Consider the following 16,674-nt stretch of genomic DNA (forward strand, 5'->3'; position numbering starts at 1 on the left):
CACCTGGGGTGGGGGTGGGGGGGAGTCCCAGAACAAGCTGAATCTGTAAGTGAGAAGCTATAACGAGTCTTCGGGCTTTTTTGGTGGCTCAGTGGTAACAAATCTGCCTGCAGTGCAGGAGACCCGGGTTCAGTCTCTGGTTGGGGAAGATCCCCTGGAGAAGGGAATGGCAACCCACTGTAGTATTCTTGCCTGGAGAATTCCATGGACAGAAGAGCCCGGCAGGCTACAGTCCCAGGGGTCACAAAGAATTGAACATGACTGAGTGACTAAGCGTACAATACGAAGCAATTTTTAAAGATTTTTGAAGCAGTTCCTATTTCCATGTGTTGGAAAAACCTAATTTCATTAGATTAGCCAATGCCTATAGTCGTGGTTGCTTCTCTGTTTTCCCTACTACTGGTTTTCCCATGAGATGAGAAACCCAGTTAATCTGCTGTCAATCGCTCAGTCGTGTCTGACTCTTTGTGACTCCGTGGACTGCAGCACTCCAGGCCTCCCTGTCCATCACAAACTCCCGGAGTCTACTCAAACTCATGTCCATTGAGTCAGCGATACCATCTAACCATCTCATCCTCTGTCGTCCCCTTCTCCTCCTGCCTTCAATCTTTCTCAGCATCAGGGTCTTTTCAATGAGTCAGTTATTCGAATGTGGTGGCCAAAGTATTGGAGTTTCAGCTTCAGCATCAGTCCTTCCAATGAACACCCAGGACTGATCTCCTTGCAGTCTAAGGGACTCTCAAGAGTCTTCTCCAATGCCACAGTTCAAAAGCATCAATTATTCAGCACTCAGCTTTATCATCCAACTCTTGCATCCATACATGACCACTGGAAAAACCATAGCTTTGACTAGACGGACCTTTGTTGGCAAAGTAATGTCTCTGCTTTTTAATAAGCTGTCCAGGTTGGTAATAACTTTTCTTCCAAGGAACAAGTGTCTTAATTTCATGGCTGCAGTCACCATCTGCAGTGATTTTGGAGCCCCCCAAAATAAAGTCTGTCACTGTTTCCATTGTTTCCCCATCTATTTGCCATGAAGTGATGGGACCAGATGTCACGATCTTAGTTTTATGAATGTTGAGTTTTAAGCCAGCTTTTTCACTCTCCTCTTTTACTTTCATCAAGAGGCTCTTTAGTTCTTCTTCGCTTTCTGCCATAAGGGTGGTGTTATCTGCATATCTGAGGTTATTAATATTTCTCTTGGCAATCTTGACTCCAGCTTGTGATTCATCCAGCCCAGCATTTTGCATGCTGTACTCTGCATAGAAGTTAAATAAGCAGGGTGACAATATACAGCCTTGATGTACTCCTTTCCCGATTTGGAACCAGTCTATTGTTCCATATCTAGTTCTAACAGTTACTTCTTGACCTGCATACAGATTTCTCAGGAGGCAGGTCAGGTAGTTTGGTATTCCCATCTCTTTCAGATTTTCCACAGTTTGTTGTGATCCACACAGTCAGAGGCTTTGGCATAGTCAATAAGGCAGAAATAAATGTTTTTCTACAACTCTCTTGCTCTTTTGATGAGCCAATTTGATCTCTGGTTCCTCTGTCTTTTCTAAATCCAGCTTGAGCATCTGGAAGTTCATGGTTCACGTATTGTTGAAGCCTGACTTGGAGAATTTTGAGCATTACTTTACTAGCGTGTGAGATGAGTGTAAGTGTGCAGTAGTTTGAGCATTCTTTGGCATTGTCTTTCTTTGGGATTGGAATGAAAACTGACCTTTTCCAGTCCTGTGGCCACTGTTGAGTTTTCCAAATTTGCTGGCATATTGAGTGCAGCACTTTCACAGCATCATCTTTCAGGATTTGAAATAGCTCAACTGGAATTCCATCACCTCCACTAGCTTTGTTCATAGTGATGTTCCTAAGGCCCACTTGACTTTGCATTCCAGGATGTCTGGCTCTAGGTGAGTGATCATACCATTGTGGTTATCTGGGTCATGAAGATCTTTTTTGTATAGTTCTTCTGTGTATTCTTGCCACCTCTTCTTAACATCTTCTGCTTCTGTTAGGTCCATACCATTTCTGTCCTTTATTGTGCCCATCTTTGCATGAAATGTTCCCTTGGTATCTCCAATTTTCTTGAAGAGATCTCTAGTCTTTCCCGTTCTGTTGTTTTCCTCTATTTCTTTGCATTGATCACTGAGGAAGGCTTTCTTATCTCTCCTTGCTATTCTTTGGAACTCTGCATTCAAATGGGAACATCTTTCCTTTTCTCCTTTGCCTTTAGCTTCTCTTTTCACAGCTATGTGTAAGGCCTCCTCAGACAACCATTTTGCCTTTTTGCATTTCTTTTTCTTGAGAATGTTCTTGATCACTGCCTCCTGTACAATGTTACAAACCTCCGTCCATAGATCTTCAGGCACTCTGTTTATCAGATCTAATCCCTTGACTCACTCTATTTGTCTGTACCGTGGTCACCTTCTATGTTGGAATTTAAGTGCAGGGAGCCCTTTGCTGGTTGAATTAATAATTGGTTGATGAGGGAATGAATGAGTGACATTGCATCTGCTAGCCTGTTTACATTTTATTCCTAATTAATACAGGCTTATTTTCATACCCTGTTTATGACTTCAAAGTTTGACAGCCAGTCTCAACTGGCTTACTCTGACTTGAGCAAGTCTAAATACTTTTGATTGGGGATTTATCATGCTAACTGAGGTTCAAGGTTCGCTCCTCAGCAGCTGTGGTGTAGCAATCACATAGTTGCTTAATGACTCCACCAAGATTAGAGAAAGAGCCAGGAAACTTCATTACAGCTTGTTTCTATCCATAGTTTTAAAAGCTTGATGAAAGAGGAAACTGAAAGTATTGAAGACAATGAAAGACACAGTTGAAGGCAGTTGAAACACACAGTTGTCTGTGTTTAATTGTCAGTGTTCTGTGGCTAAATGGGAGCTGCCTGTGTCTTCAGCACAGTAACAAACCCCTTAACAAGGTTGATGGCAGATAAAAGGAGGCCATGTTTGTGAAGCATGTAGCATGTAATAGGCAGTTAATAAAGATCCATGCTCTTTCCATTAATTTGTTTCAGATAAGCTCTTAAAAGCTGTCACAGCTCCCAAATCTTCTGTCATCTCCTCATCCTAACTGTGAGATCGTATGGAATGTTTTACCCATTTTATACTAGCAGCTTAGTAGTATGCCGGAAGCTGAGACTTGGAGGTATCGAATAGGTGTGTAGATAGTTGGATTTGATTTCCCAGTACACTGTCCACTGTCCTGTCCACTGAGTAAGTGGCTTCCAGGTGTTAGAAACGGGATGAGAAAGCCTCCAGGTGTCCTTCAGTGGAATTCTCCCCAAGTAGGCGCTAAGCGCAGGTCACGTGTCCATAGGCTGCCTCTGCACCCAGCCCTCCGTCCACCCTCTCCTCCTAATGAAGAGAGGAGCTTTCAGGATCTGGAGGAAAACCAGTGTATTTTCTAGAAGGAGACCAAGGTGAGGATGGCAGGGCTGTTTCATTGCAGACTTGTACCTCCCTTGCTGTGGGACCTGCCATCACAAGGCACTCGGTTTCATTAGCTGAGGACACTGTAACCCTTAGTTTCCTTGGCTGAGGACACTATAACCCTTAGTTTCATTGGCTGAGGACACTGTAACCCTTAGTTTCATTGGCTGAGGACACTGTAACCCTTAGTTTCATTGGCTGAGGACACTATAACCCTTAGTGACGTCTGCCTCAGGATGGGGGTCGGGGGAGGAGGGAGGGACGGGGGTGGGGGTGGGGGGGTGAGGGGACAGAGTCTCACACCTGGGCTGTAGCTCCCTACCCCCCCACACCTTTGTTGCACCAATTTTGTGTATTTATGCTATAGCTTAAGCTGTGCTAGCAACAAGAATTTAATGGAGGGTGACTGTAAGGTCAAAGTGGAATCAATAGACTTGACTGTTAACTCTTCTTCTTTAAAGAAGACTAAATGTTCTTAGTCTTTTGCCAGGATGCTGTGACTGTGACAGTACTCTATGGATTAGTGAAAAACAGTCCATTTTCTAGATGGGAAGGTAAGCCATAAATGTATTAGGTCTCAAATAATGGTATAAAGAAACCACACACAGGGTAGGAAATGATATAGTATCAACTGCCAAGTTAAATAATGCTATAAATTTTGCATTGTAGAGGAGAGAGAAACAATACAGTTTCACGGGCACTTGTGTGCAGAGGGTCAGAGATTAAGACACGCAGTGTGGTGTCTGTGCTCAAGAAGCGTGGCCCCTCAGGGGAGAGCTGGGGCGCTGTGATCAGGCTGGCCTGGCCCACTCGTGCCAGACCAGCACTTCTGCCCCTTATGTGCATGTGAATCACCAGGGTCCAAGCTGTCTCAGTGGGTTTGGGGTGAGCTTCTAGATTCTGCATTGTTTTACATTTAGTTATTATTTTTTAACTTTGTATTGAAGTATGTTACTGCTAAGTCACTTCAGTCATGTCCGACCCTGTGCAACCTCATAGATGGCAGCCCACCAGGCTCTCCCATCCCTGGGATTCTCCTGGCAAGAACACTGGAGTGGGTTGCCATTTCCTTCTCCAATGCATGAAAGTGAAACGTGAAAGTAAAGTCGCTCAGTCGTGTCCGACTCTTAGTGACCCCATGGACAGTAGCCTACCAGGCTCCTCCGTTCATGGGATTTTCCAGGCAAGAGTACTGGAGTGGGGTGCCATTGCCTTCTCTGTGAAGTATGTTAATGTTGTGTTAGTTTTGCTGTACAGTCAAGTGATTCAGTTATATGTGTGTGAATATATATATATATACATACACATTTTTTATATTCTTTTCTATTATGGTTTATCCCAAGCTATTGAATATAGTTCTCTATGCTGTATAGTAGGACCTTGTTGTTTATCCATCCTGTGTATAAAAGCTTACATCTTCTAATCCCACCCTCCAAAGCCAACCCTCCACCGCCCCCTGCCCCTGGGCAACCACAGCTCTATTCTCTATGTCCAGGATTCTGTTTCTGTTACGTAGAAATGTTCGTTTGTGTCATATCTTAGATTCCACATATAAGTGATACCATACGGTATTTGTCTTTCTCTTCCTGACCTGACTTAGTGTGATTATCTCTAGGTCGACTGTGTTGCTGCAAATGGCATTATCTCATTCTTCTTTATGACTCAGTAATGTTCCATTGTATATAGGTACCACGTCTTCTCTATCCAGTCATCTGTCGGTGGACAGTTAGGTTCACAGTACGTGAATACTGCTGCAGTGAATGCTGCAGTGTATGCATTGTTTGGAATTAGAGCTTTCTCTGGATATATGCACAGGAGTGGGGTTGCTAGATCACAGGTAGCTCTATTTTTACTTTTCTCAGGAACCTCCAGAGATACTGCATTTCTAACAAGCTCCCAAATGGTGCTGATGCTGCTGGCCCAGGGATCACAGTTTTCCTGTAAAATCCAGATGGTAACTGTTTCAGGGTTTGTGTGCCATGCAGTCTGTCCCAACGACCCAGGTGTCGCTGCAGCGTGAAGCCCGCCATTGACACTGGGTGAGTGCAGGAGCACGGCTGTGAGCCCCCTAAACTTCAGTTCAGTTCAGTTGCTCAGTCTGTCCGACTCTTTGCGACCCCATGAATCTCAGCACGCCAGGCTTCCCTGTCCATCACCAACTCCCAGAGCTAGCTCAAACTCATGTCCATCGAGTCAGGGATGCCATCCAACCATCTCATTCTCTGTCGTCCCCTTTTCCTCCTGCCTTCAATCTTTCCCAGCATCAGGGTCTTTTCTAATGAGTCAGCTCTTTGCATCAGATGGCCAAAGTATTGGAGCTTCAGCTTCAGCATCAGTCCTTCCAATGAATATTCGGGACTGATTTCCTTTAGGATTGACCGGTTTGATCTTGCTGTCCAAGGCACTTGAATAATACCACAGTTCAAAAGCATCAATTCTTTGGAGCTCAGCTTTCTTTATGGTCCAACTCTAACATCCATATATGACTGCTTGAAAAACCATAGCTTTGACTAGACGGACCTTTGTTGGCAAAGTAGTGTTTCTGCTCTTTAATATGCTATCTAGGTTTGTTATCACTTTTTTCCCAAGGAGCTAGCATCTTTTAATATCATGGCTGCAGTCACCATCTGTGGTTATTTTGGAGCCCAAGAAAATAGTCTGTCACTGTTTCCATTGTTTCCCTATTTGCCATGAAGTGATGGGACCAGATGCCATGATCTTAGTGTTTTTTTTGAATGTTGAGTTTCAGGCCAGCTTTTTCACTCCTCTTTCACTTTCATCAAGAGGTTCTTTAGTTTCTCTTCCTCAAACTTACAGACTCTAAATGTGTCCTCTATGTAACTTCCACATGTCACAAACTATTATTCTTCTGAGTTTTTCCTAACCTTTAAAAACACGAGAACAATTTCCTGACTCAGGGCCATGGGGAGACTGGTGGGGGCTGAGAGGCGGTGTGCTGCGTGAGATCAGGGTGCCACTCCGCTAGGGTGGCCTGCGGAGCTGTCCCCATGGAGCAGGTCTGACCAGGGCGATTAATTGTCCTTTCTTTTAAACCTTTGTTGCCTTGTGTTCATGCTCCATTGTTCCTCTGATAGTTGGTTCTTATGTTTTTATGGATGGTTAACACACTCGAGGTGACACACAGATACCTGGACTCTGTCTGGCTGGTTCAGAGTCCGCGGGGCATGACTTCTCCAAGGGCCTCCTGTACTTAGCACAGGGCCGTCACACGGAGGGCACCCAGCCAGCCTGCGCTCCGGAGACTTGAATCTGCTGGAGGCACCCTTCACTTGGCTGCGAGGAGAGTAGCCCCAGGGTGGGATGAACGTAGAGGGTGGGGAGAGAGTTCCTGAGAGGGGAGGGGAAGCAGGAAGTACTTGAGGGCTGCGTAGGGAACAAGCAATCCATGCAGGATTCTATGAGTGTGATGGAAGAAGCTGGGCCCAAGTTACAGGAGAGCAGACCATAGTGACTGAAGTTGAGGACACTTGAATGGAGGGCAGTGTCAAGTGCACTCACCTGACGCGGGCTAGAGAAGGAGTCCTCAGCATGTCAGCGATGACAAGGTCAATTAGAAGGCTTCAGATCAAGTAATATTTAAGCCATAGTCAGTCCTCGAGAGTGAGGACCTGGATTGTGGTTGTGGACAGAGCAGAGAGGAAGCACCTAGAACATGGTTCTAGGCCGGAATGTTCTCCAGGACTTTCTGGAAATAGGAAACCACCAACTGCCCAGAATCAAGGAATACTGCCCTTCTCAATTGCCTCAAAAGCAATATGCCTTGCATTACGTGATTGCTCAATTGGTTGGTTTTTCAGATGGTTTTTAATTCCCAAAGTCATGGCTGTTCTTTTCGAAGTATCCTGAGCTTGTTTTTTTTTTTTTTTTAGTATAGTTTCTGTGGTTAACACACTGAGTACTAGCAAACTGGTTTGTTTTATTACCTTTCAGTTCAGTTAGTTCACTTGCTCAATTGTGTCCGACTCTTTGCAACCCCATGAACTACAGCACACCAGGCCTCGCTGTCCATCATAAACTCCCGGAATTTACTCAAACTCCTGTCCATTGAGTCCGTAATACCATCCAACCATCTCATTCTCTGTCGTCCCCTTCTCCTCTCGCCTTCAATCTTTCCCAGCATCAGGGTCTTTTCTAATGAGTCAGCTCTTCACATCAGGTGGACAAAGTATTGGAGCTTCAGCTTCAGCATCAGTCCTTCCAATGAATATTCAGGACTGATTTCCTTTAGGATTGACTCATTCAATCTCCTTGCAGTCCAAGGGACTCTCAAGAGTCTTCTCCAACACCACAGTTCAAAAGCATCAGTTCTTCTATGCTCAGCTTTCTTTATCATCCAACTCTCGCATCCATACATGACTACTGGAAAAACCATAGTTTTGACTAGACGGACCTTTGTTGACAAAGTAATGTCTCTGTTTTTTAATAAGCTGTCCAAGTTGGTCATAACTTTTCTTCCAAGGAACAAGTGTCTTAATTTCATGGCTGCAGTCACCATCTGCAGTGATTTTGGAGCCCCCCAAAATAAAGTCTGTCACTGTTTCCATTGTTTCCCCATCTATTTGCCATGAAGTGATGGGACCAGATGTCACGATCTTAGTTTTGTGAATGTTGAGTTTTAAGCCAACTTTTTCACTCTCCTCTTTCACTTTCATCAAGAGGCTCTTTAGTTCTTCTTTGCTTTCTGCCATAAGGGTGGTGTTATCTGCATATCTGAAATTATTGATATTTCTCCCAGCAATCTTGATTCCAGCTTGTGCTTCATCCAGTCCAGCGTTTCTCATGATGTACTCTGCATAGAAGTTAAATAAGCAGGGTGACTTATTTGAGTTACTTGAGGTACTCCTTTCCTGATTTGGAACCAGTCTGCTGTTTCATGTCCAGTTCTAAGTGTTGCTTCCTGACCTGCATACAGATTTCTCAGGAGGCAGGTCAGGTGGTCTGATATTCCCATCTCTTGAAGAATTTTCCACAGTTTGTTGTCATCCACACAGTCAAAGGCTTTGGCATAGTCAATAAAGCAGAAGTAGATGTTTTTCTGAAACTCTCTTGCTCTTCTGATGATCCAGTGGATGTTGGCAATTTGATCTCTGGTTCCTCTGTCTTTTCTAAATCCAGCTTGAGCATCTGGAAGTTCATGGTTCACGTACTGTTGAAGCCCAGCTTGGAGAATTTTGAGCATTACTTTACTAACATGTGAGATGAGTGCAATTATGTGGTAGTTTGAACATTCTTTGGCTTTGCCTTTCTTTGAGATTGGAATGAAAACTGAGCTTTTCCAGTCCTGTGGCCACTGTTGAGTTTTCCAAATTTGCTGGCATATTGAGTGCAGCACTTTCACAGCATCATCTTTCAGGATTTGAAATAGCTCAACTGGAATTCCATCACCTCCACTAGCTTTGTTCATAGTGATGTTCCTAAGGCCCACTTGACTTTGCATTCCAGGATGTCTGGCTCTAGGTGAGTGATCATACCATTGTGGTTATCTGGGTCATGAAGATCTTTTTTGTATAGTTCTTCTGTGTATTCTTGCCACCTCTTCTTAACATCTTCTGCTTCTGTTAGGTCCATACTATTGATGTCCTTTATTGTGCCCATCTTTGCATGAAATGTTCCCTTGGTATCTCCAATTTTCTTGAAGAGATCTCTAGTCTTTCCCGTTCTGTTGTTTTCCTCTATTTCTTTGCATTGATCACTGAGGAAGGCTTTCTTATCTCTCCCTGCTATTCTTTGGAACTCTGCATTCAAATGGGTATATCTTTCCTTTTCTCCTTTGCTTTTTGCTTCTCTCCTTTTCACTATTTGTAAGGCCTCCTCAGACAGCCATTTTGCCCTTTTGCCTTTCTTTTTCTTGAGAATGTTCTTGATCACTGCCTCCTGTACAATGTCATGAACCTCTGTCCATAGTGCACTGGGCCCTGTGTCTATCAGATCTAATGCCTTGAATCTGTTTCTCACTTCCACTGTATAGTCGTAAGGAATTTTATTTAGCTCATACCTGAATGGTCTAGTGGTTTTCCCTACTTTCATCAGTTTATTACCCTTGCTTTCAGACTTAATAGAGACAGATACCTGTAGTCTGCTGTCTAAGTGCAGAAAAGACTAGTCTTCAGTGACATGAAAAGGAGGCCGAATCCAGAGAATTTTCTAGAGTTTCAGACTCAGAAAATCTCTGATGCTGATTAGGAAGTAACTGGACAGTTGTCAATCCTTTTAGTCATTGGTGGACGTTCCTTCATATTTCTTTAAATCTCATTTTGAGGGGAGGGGGTTAGGGAAGCTTCATTATTTTCTTTTTGGTAAAAATCCTGTTGAGAGTTTGAAGTGCTTGGCGTGTGAGGAGGAACCCTCATGAAAATGGTCCGGCCTCTTGCCACCTCCCACATCGCAGACCCAGGGGATGGAAAGGGGTAAGACCCACAAGAATGAATCACAGACCGTCATGGCCCCTGCCCATACCGTGGGACTGGGTGTGCCACTGGAAAGGTCTCCAAGCAGCAGCGGTGTGGACGGTATTAATCTGCCCAGCTGGCAGCTCGGCAGGCACATTGCTGCCCGCGGCCGTAGCGTGACCTTCCGTCTCCCTGGACATACCACATCTTTTGAGTACCATGTTCATGTCACGTTCATATTTTTTTCTAGAGAAGAACAGTAGATGAAATTGTAACAGATGCAAGAGGCATTAGTGATAAAAATTTATAAGACCTTGGAATTTGTGCTCCTGTCAGTTTGTACCTGGCCTGGGCTTTCCCAGCTTGATGATGCTCCTTCGTTCCAGGTTGATGAAATGTGCAGGACGCTTTATGGTGAAGACCCAGGGGTGTAGTCTAGCCATGTATTTCATGGCCTCAAATGTAATAGCATTCAGTGATATCAGGAACTCGGGTCTCTTTTTATCAAACAAGCATCTCATTACACAGCCTCTCACCTCTTGCTAGTGCTTTACTGTGGTAAACATCTCGTTTCCTTCTCTCCCTCCCATCCTGCAACTCCTGTTGGTCGGCAGATGGTTCTGTGAGGGGAGTGAGCTACACAGCAGTCCCGACATCCAGATCCTCTGGGACGGGGGCGACCTGCACAGCCTGATCATTGCCGAGGCTTTCGAGGACGACACGGGGCGCTACACCTGCCTGGCCGCGAACCCCAGCGGCTCCGACAGCACGTCCGCCGAGGTGTTCATCGAAGGTACCCAGGGCCGGGGTGGGAGGGACCCATCACTTCTTATAAACGTGGTTTTCCCACTTTGTGAATCAAACCTCAGTTGTCCCGGAAGCTTTATGGGTAAATGAAATTGTTCTGACACTTGGGCATACATCAATGATGTCTGATGTCAGCATTTGTTCCTTTTCATTTAAAACATTTCAGTTACATGAACTTAAATTTATAACACTAAATATCTGACTTATTTTTAGTTTCTCTGGTAGATAAAAGAATGGGAACATACTGAAGTACTAGGTCTGTCACCTAAAGTTCAGCTCTAAAGACTTAGGATATCATTCACGGGAAAGTTAAAGGATTGAATATTTTTGAATATTGTTGTTTTTATTAATTGTAGACCTCTTTCAGGGTCTGACCCTGGATGCCATGGTCTCTAACTTGATTTCACTAAATGTGGTCTTTAGCATGGCAGCCCCCCACACCACAGTCCTGTTCTGCCTTTGGGGTCCCTGCATGAGCTACTTAACATGGGGAGACACCAACAGTTACACTGGCCACATGTGGTTGCGGGTCTGGCTTCAGATCCCAGTGCTGTTGGGAGGAGTGGTCTGGGTGGAACCAGATTAAAGAGCCTCCTGGAAAGCGCTGTAGGAAACTGCTGCTTGCCCCGGTGAAATCAGGGCAAAAACTTTTTTAAAGCCTGGTTTTGGTGTATTTTTACTTCTAAGAATAATTACGTGAGATGGAAGAGAATTTCACACAAACTCTTGGGCTCCTCTAATGACTGAATGGAAAGGATGGTTCTGCATTCCTTACTCCGTGAGACTTGGGGCATCTCTGTTGTTTCCTGAACCTTGCTGCAGTTGCTGTCCGCCTACAGCATGGGGCCAGTTACCAGAGGCTGGGAAATTTCTTATAGATTCAGGAATCTCAACAAAACCACCCCTAAAAGTGTAACAGCCTACTGGTTGGAAACGCTCTAAATTTCACTGTCTTGTGCATCAAATTTTAGAATGGTACTGAGAAAATTTCAGCTTAAGAACAGTAATGAGCTTTTCCTCGTTGTGTTAGCTAGGGACCAGGCGCTGGTCTTCATTTCTACGTGGATCATTCCATTTAGTCCTTAGGAAAATCACCCCCTTCTGTGGCTGAGGAGGCTGCAGCTTAGGGAGACTTGTAGAGCTCCGGACCTCACACACACTCTGCACACACAGAAACACATACACACACTGTCTCTCACAGACACACACTCTCACACACACACACGCTCACCTGAGCCATAAGGACTGGACCCAGGCAGTGTGAGCCCTTCTTAGCAGCCACAGAGGAAGACACAGGTGAAGTCAGGATCTCGGGGCCACTTGGTCATCGCCCCGTCCAGCACGGGCCTGGGATGTGCGTCTGGAACATCTCAGGACATCACTGAGCTTTGGGGCAGTGGCCGTGTGTTCCCCGAGAGGCCCCTGGAGGGCAGGCAGAGGTCTGGGTGCTGGGTGGGGACCCTTGCTGGACAGGCTAGGCCTCTGCCCTTGCTCAGGAATGCTCCAGGAGGGAAAGACCCGCCCCCAGCAAGCTGGAAGTGAGCAGAGGTGGTGGGGGTAGTCAGAGGTCTTTCTGAGGGGTGGCGTCTGCCCTCAGTCCCAGCTCTGAGAGGAAGTGTGGGGAAGGCCGAGGGGAAGGTGCTCCAGACATGGGGGCGTTGGGGGGAGGTGGCCGCAGGAGCGGCAAGTGTGTCCTGGAGCAGAGGGGGCATGGGGCGGCGGCCAGCTCACACGGGATGTGGGGCCTTGTGGGCACCGTCGGCAAGCTGGCCGTTACTCTACATAAAATCATCACTTGTGCAGGTTTGCAGTGAAAAGCCAGAGTGCCTGATTTCTGTTTTTAAACTGAAGTTTGGCTTGTAACCGGGAGCCCAGTAAGACGCGTGCTGCAGCAGGCCCGAGGAAAGGTGCTGGTACTGGGGAAGCACGCTGTGTAGACAGAGGGAGAGGCGGTCAGATCCACAGCCACGTGGTGGGGTAGGCGCGGGCCGAGGGGTCCCGGCAACCAGCACACCCAGGGGTTTGGGCTTCTCCACTGGTGTGGATGATGTGGCCCGTCAGTGAGATGGAGGATGGGGAGCTGGGCACAGAGGGGAGTGAGTGCGGTGTCTGCATGGCCATCTAGATGGCTGAGTGGGCAGGCGGGCAGGGGTACGTGTGGGTATAGTTAGGGCCCAGGCCGAGGACGTGTCCTGGAAGCTTCAGGAGGTAGATGGTAGGCCAGGGCACAGGACTGGACGGACCACGTCTGAGCCGAGGATGACCCCTCACCTGGGTGCACCAGGGCAAGGAGGTGCCAGCAAAGGAGGGGCCCGGGGTGGGCGGAGCAGGTCAGTGTTTGAGGAGGCAGAGAGGGAGAGCCGGCCAACTCGGGCCCCTACTGCGGGAGGTCTCTCGCGAAGGACGAGGGCACACAGCTACGGGTGCTGATGGCAAGTTCAACAAGAGGGGCCGTGGGCAGTGGAGGACCCAGTGCACTGAGGTCCTCGGACACGGAAGGAAACGTGGGGACGCCTGGGTGGCGCCCAGAGGTTCTGTCCAGACACTACAGGGCTGGGGCCGGAATTTGGACAGGAGCACAGGGTCAGATGCCTTTTGCAGTCTGTTTGCTTCTTGGTTTTCATAGCAGACTTACTAGAGTCTGTGAGAAAGACTTCCTTTCCCTGCTGTGAAAATAATCCAAGGGAGAAAACAGACCCTGCAGAGGGAGACAGAGTAAGGTGCCAGGGGGCCAAGTCTGGGAAAGGAGAAGGAAATGGACTCCCCCAACAGTGTGTGGGTGGTGAGGAGCTGCTGTCAACAATTTCATGGTGGTACCCAAATCCGTGGATGCTCAAGTCCCTTAGAGCAGCAGTCCCCGACGTTTTTGGCACCAGGGACCTGTATCTTGGAAGACAGTTTTTCGAGGGTCAGGGGTGGGGGTGGTTTGGGGATGATTCAAGTGCATTACATTTATTGTGCACTTTATTTCTGTTAGTATTACATTGTGATATATAATGAAATAATTACACAGCTCACCACAGTGCAGAATCAAACAGATGGTCCCATCTCAGGGCAATGGGAGTGACAGGGACACCCGGAGTGTTTTCTCTTGTCCAGTCTACCCCATTGTCTCGTTTTGGTTGCTGTCAGAAAACCCTGCTTCACAAAGATGGGATGTTGGAAATGGAAGCAGACTTTTCGGTACTTTTGTAGAAACCTCAAGATATTCCACCTTGACTTTAATCCAGAGCAGATGGAGATTTGAAGTTGTATCAGACATACTCTTAAGGCCACCATCATTTGCAGTCTCAAGCAGCTGATCTTGTAGCATGGACAAAGTTGATTCACCTGGCCTGCTCACAGATGGGTCATGGGTCCGTTCTTCCTAGCTTGCGGGTCTTTTGTGGTTGGAAAGTAATGCTCAAACTCCTTTGAAATGCTGAGGTAGGTGATCATGCTCCAGCTAGGGGAAAGAAGGCCATGGCTCAGTCTCTTTCAAAATCTCTGCTAATGTTTGAATTGTCCAAACTCCCAATACTCACTTGTCACCTTCACGGTTCCCGTTTGTTCTGAACACAGCTACTTTGTCTGCCAACTTGAGCACAGCTGAAGTGACAGAATGAGTTCATTGAGCAGGTTGAATATGTCACACAAGTGAGCAAGGTTTGCGATCCACTCTGTGTCACAGGTATGTGCTGCCAGTGGTGACAGTTTTTCTAAAAGAAATCTCTGGAGTGGCTCTCATAACTCAGAAACTGGCCAGGGACCTGCCTTTAGAAAGCCATCTCACTTCTGTGTACAAGAGCAGATGTGTGCATTCATCTCCTCACAGGGCTGTGCCAACAGATGTGAGGTAAGGGCAGGTAATTTAGTGTGGTTGATAATTTCAATCACATCCTGCAAAGCACTGTTATGTTCGGGTGACTTTTTTTGGCTAGCCAGTGTTTCTCTATGGATGACACAGGAGGTAGACTTATCCAGAAGCAAAATCTTTGACCGAGTAGTGAACCAGAAAGCCGCCCACTCTTGGCAGCCACTCCACCCATGTATATGCCCATACAGTGTATACTGACGCGCAGTGACCCATTCCGTTTCCTGATACGTAGTCATTCCAAGACTTAACAGTTCAGTGGCTGTGGTGTTGGCTGGCAACAAAAGTACGCGTCACATGTCTGCTTGCACATCCTCCTGGAGAGCATATCACACAGAAACAAGCACTGCTGTCTGTTGCCCACGTCAGCAGACTCGTCAGCCTGGACTGCATCCCACAGGGATTCCTTAACCCCCCTTGCAGTCCTGCCCCAGCACCCTCTGCTGTTTCATCAGCTCGTCTAGTTACGGAGCTGGCCACCTTCTGAGCTGCAGCATCTCCCAGAAGTTCAGGACAGATGTCCTTAGCGGCAGGCGGGATCAGCTCGCCGATAATGAAGGGCTTCTTAGCTTGAGCAATGCGGTTAACCGGTGAGAGTGATGCTCTCAGTGCAGACACATTAGATGAAGTGGTGCCCTTCAATAATTGCTTCTGTTTTTTGTGTTCATGTTTTTTCTTTTAAAAAAAACTCCAAAGACTTGTCTATTTTTTTAAAAAGTAATTATTTATTTATTTATTTTTGGCTGACCTGGGTCATTGTTGCTGCACGGGCTTTTCTCTGCTTGCAGTGAGTGGGGGTTCCTCGCTAGCTGTGGTGTGCCGGCTTCTCACTGTGGCGGTTGCTCTTGTTGCAGAGCACTGGCTCTGGAGCCAGGGCTTCAGTAGGTGCAGGACGGCGAACACCCACAGTTAACCTGAGCAGGGCGCTCACCCTCAGTAACAGCTGAGAAGCTGCTGTCTGCAGGCAGACAGCCAACTGCAGAGACACATGTAGTGTGATTCTGTTTGTGCAAATATGTGCACAAGTATACAGTCTCCCCTCATCCGAGGTCTCAGGAAAAGTAAAAGCTGCACTGTGAAAATATTAAACGGAAAGTTCCAGAAATAAACAGTTGATCACTTTTGAATTTTGCGCCATCTGAGCAGTGTTGATGAGATTGCTCATCTCAGCTTTGGCCACTGGGCCATGAGTTACCCCTGTCCCGCCTGTCAGTCACTGAGGTTGTTAGACTGAGGGCCCAGGGCTTGTGTTTACCGACCATAGTTTTACTAAAAATGACCCCACAGCCCCAGGGTAGTGATGCTGGCAGTTTGGACGTGCCACAGGGAAGCCACGCGGGGTTCCTTTAAGTGAAAGGTGAGAGAAAAGGGGAGAAAACCATATGCTGAGGTTGCCAAGATGAATGGTGAGAATGACCCTGCTGTCCATGAGGTAGTGACAAAGGAAAACAAATCCACATTGTTTTGTTATCATGTCTCAAACCCTAAAATTTACAGCCAGTGTGTAAAGGCGTTAAATTTATTCAATAAGATATTTTAAGAGAGAGATACCATAGTCGTATACCTTTGTTGTTGTTATTATAATTGTAATATAATTACATCATCACAGTTGTTCTATTTTACCAGTAGTTATTGTTGTTCAACTCTTACTGTGCCCAAAGTGCAAACTACACTTTATCTTAGGTATGTCAGTATAGGAAAAATACAATTGACAGGGTTTGGTGCCGTCCATGGTTTTGGAGTTTTGGAATGTATCCCCCACTGATAGCAGGGCGGGCCACTGTACGTTTGTTAATACACTCAGTTTATCTGAAAATTGCAGCCAGATTGTTAGCCTATCCAGGATGGCATGAGGGACGGGATGTACTGGTGCTCACTCTTACATCACACAGTTCTGTGCCGCTTGGTCACTTTTCTGTTGTTGTTCAGTCACTCGGCCGTGTCCAGTTCTTTGCAACCCCATGGCCTGCAGGATGCCAGGCTCCCCTGTCCTTCATCATCTCCTGAAGCTTGCTCAAATTCATGACTGTGGAGTCAGTGATGCCGTCTAACCATCTCATCCTCTTTCGCCTCTGTCTCCTATTGCCTTCAATCTTTCCCAGCTTTACTTTTCTATAAGTATATATTATTTTACTTTAAGATATTCTAAATA

The 16,674-nt window shown here is 46.4% G+C and overlaps 1 protein-coding gene across 4 annotated transcripts in view; it reads left to right on the plus strand.

Annotated features, from left to right (window-relative positions):
• Positions 1-16,674, plus strand: part of PALLD (palladin, cytoskeletal associated protein) — a 383,456-nt gene that overhangs the window by 161,292 nt on the left and 205,490 nt on the right. For all 4 annotated transcript variants that reach the window (XM_043890641.1, XM_043890645.1, XM_043890640.1 and 1 more), the window contains one exon: positions 10,477-10,655. In XM_043890641.1, the coding sequence (XP_043746576.1) occupies positions 10,477-10,655 (179 nt within the window). The remainder of the gene's footprint in view (positions 1-10,476; positions 10,656-16,674) is intronic.

The sequence above is a fragment of the Cervus elaphus genome, chromosome 29 (assembly GCF_910594005.1).
Source record: "Cervus elaphus chromosome 29, mCerEla1.1, whole genome shotgun sequence".
Taxonomy (NCBI): Eukaryota; Metazoa; Chordata; class Mammalia; order Artiodactyla; family Cervidae; genus Cervus; species Cervus elaphus.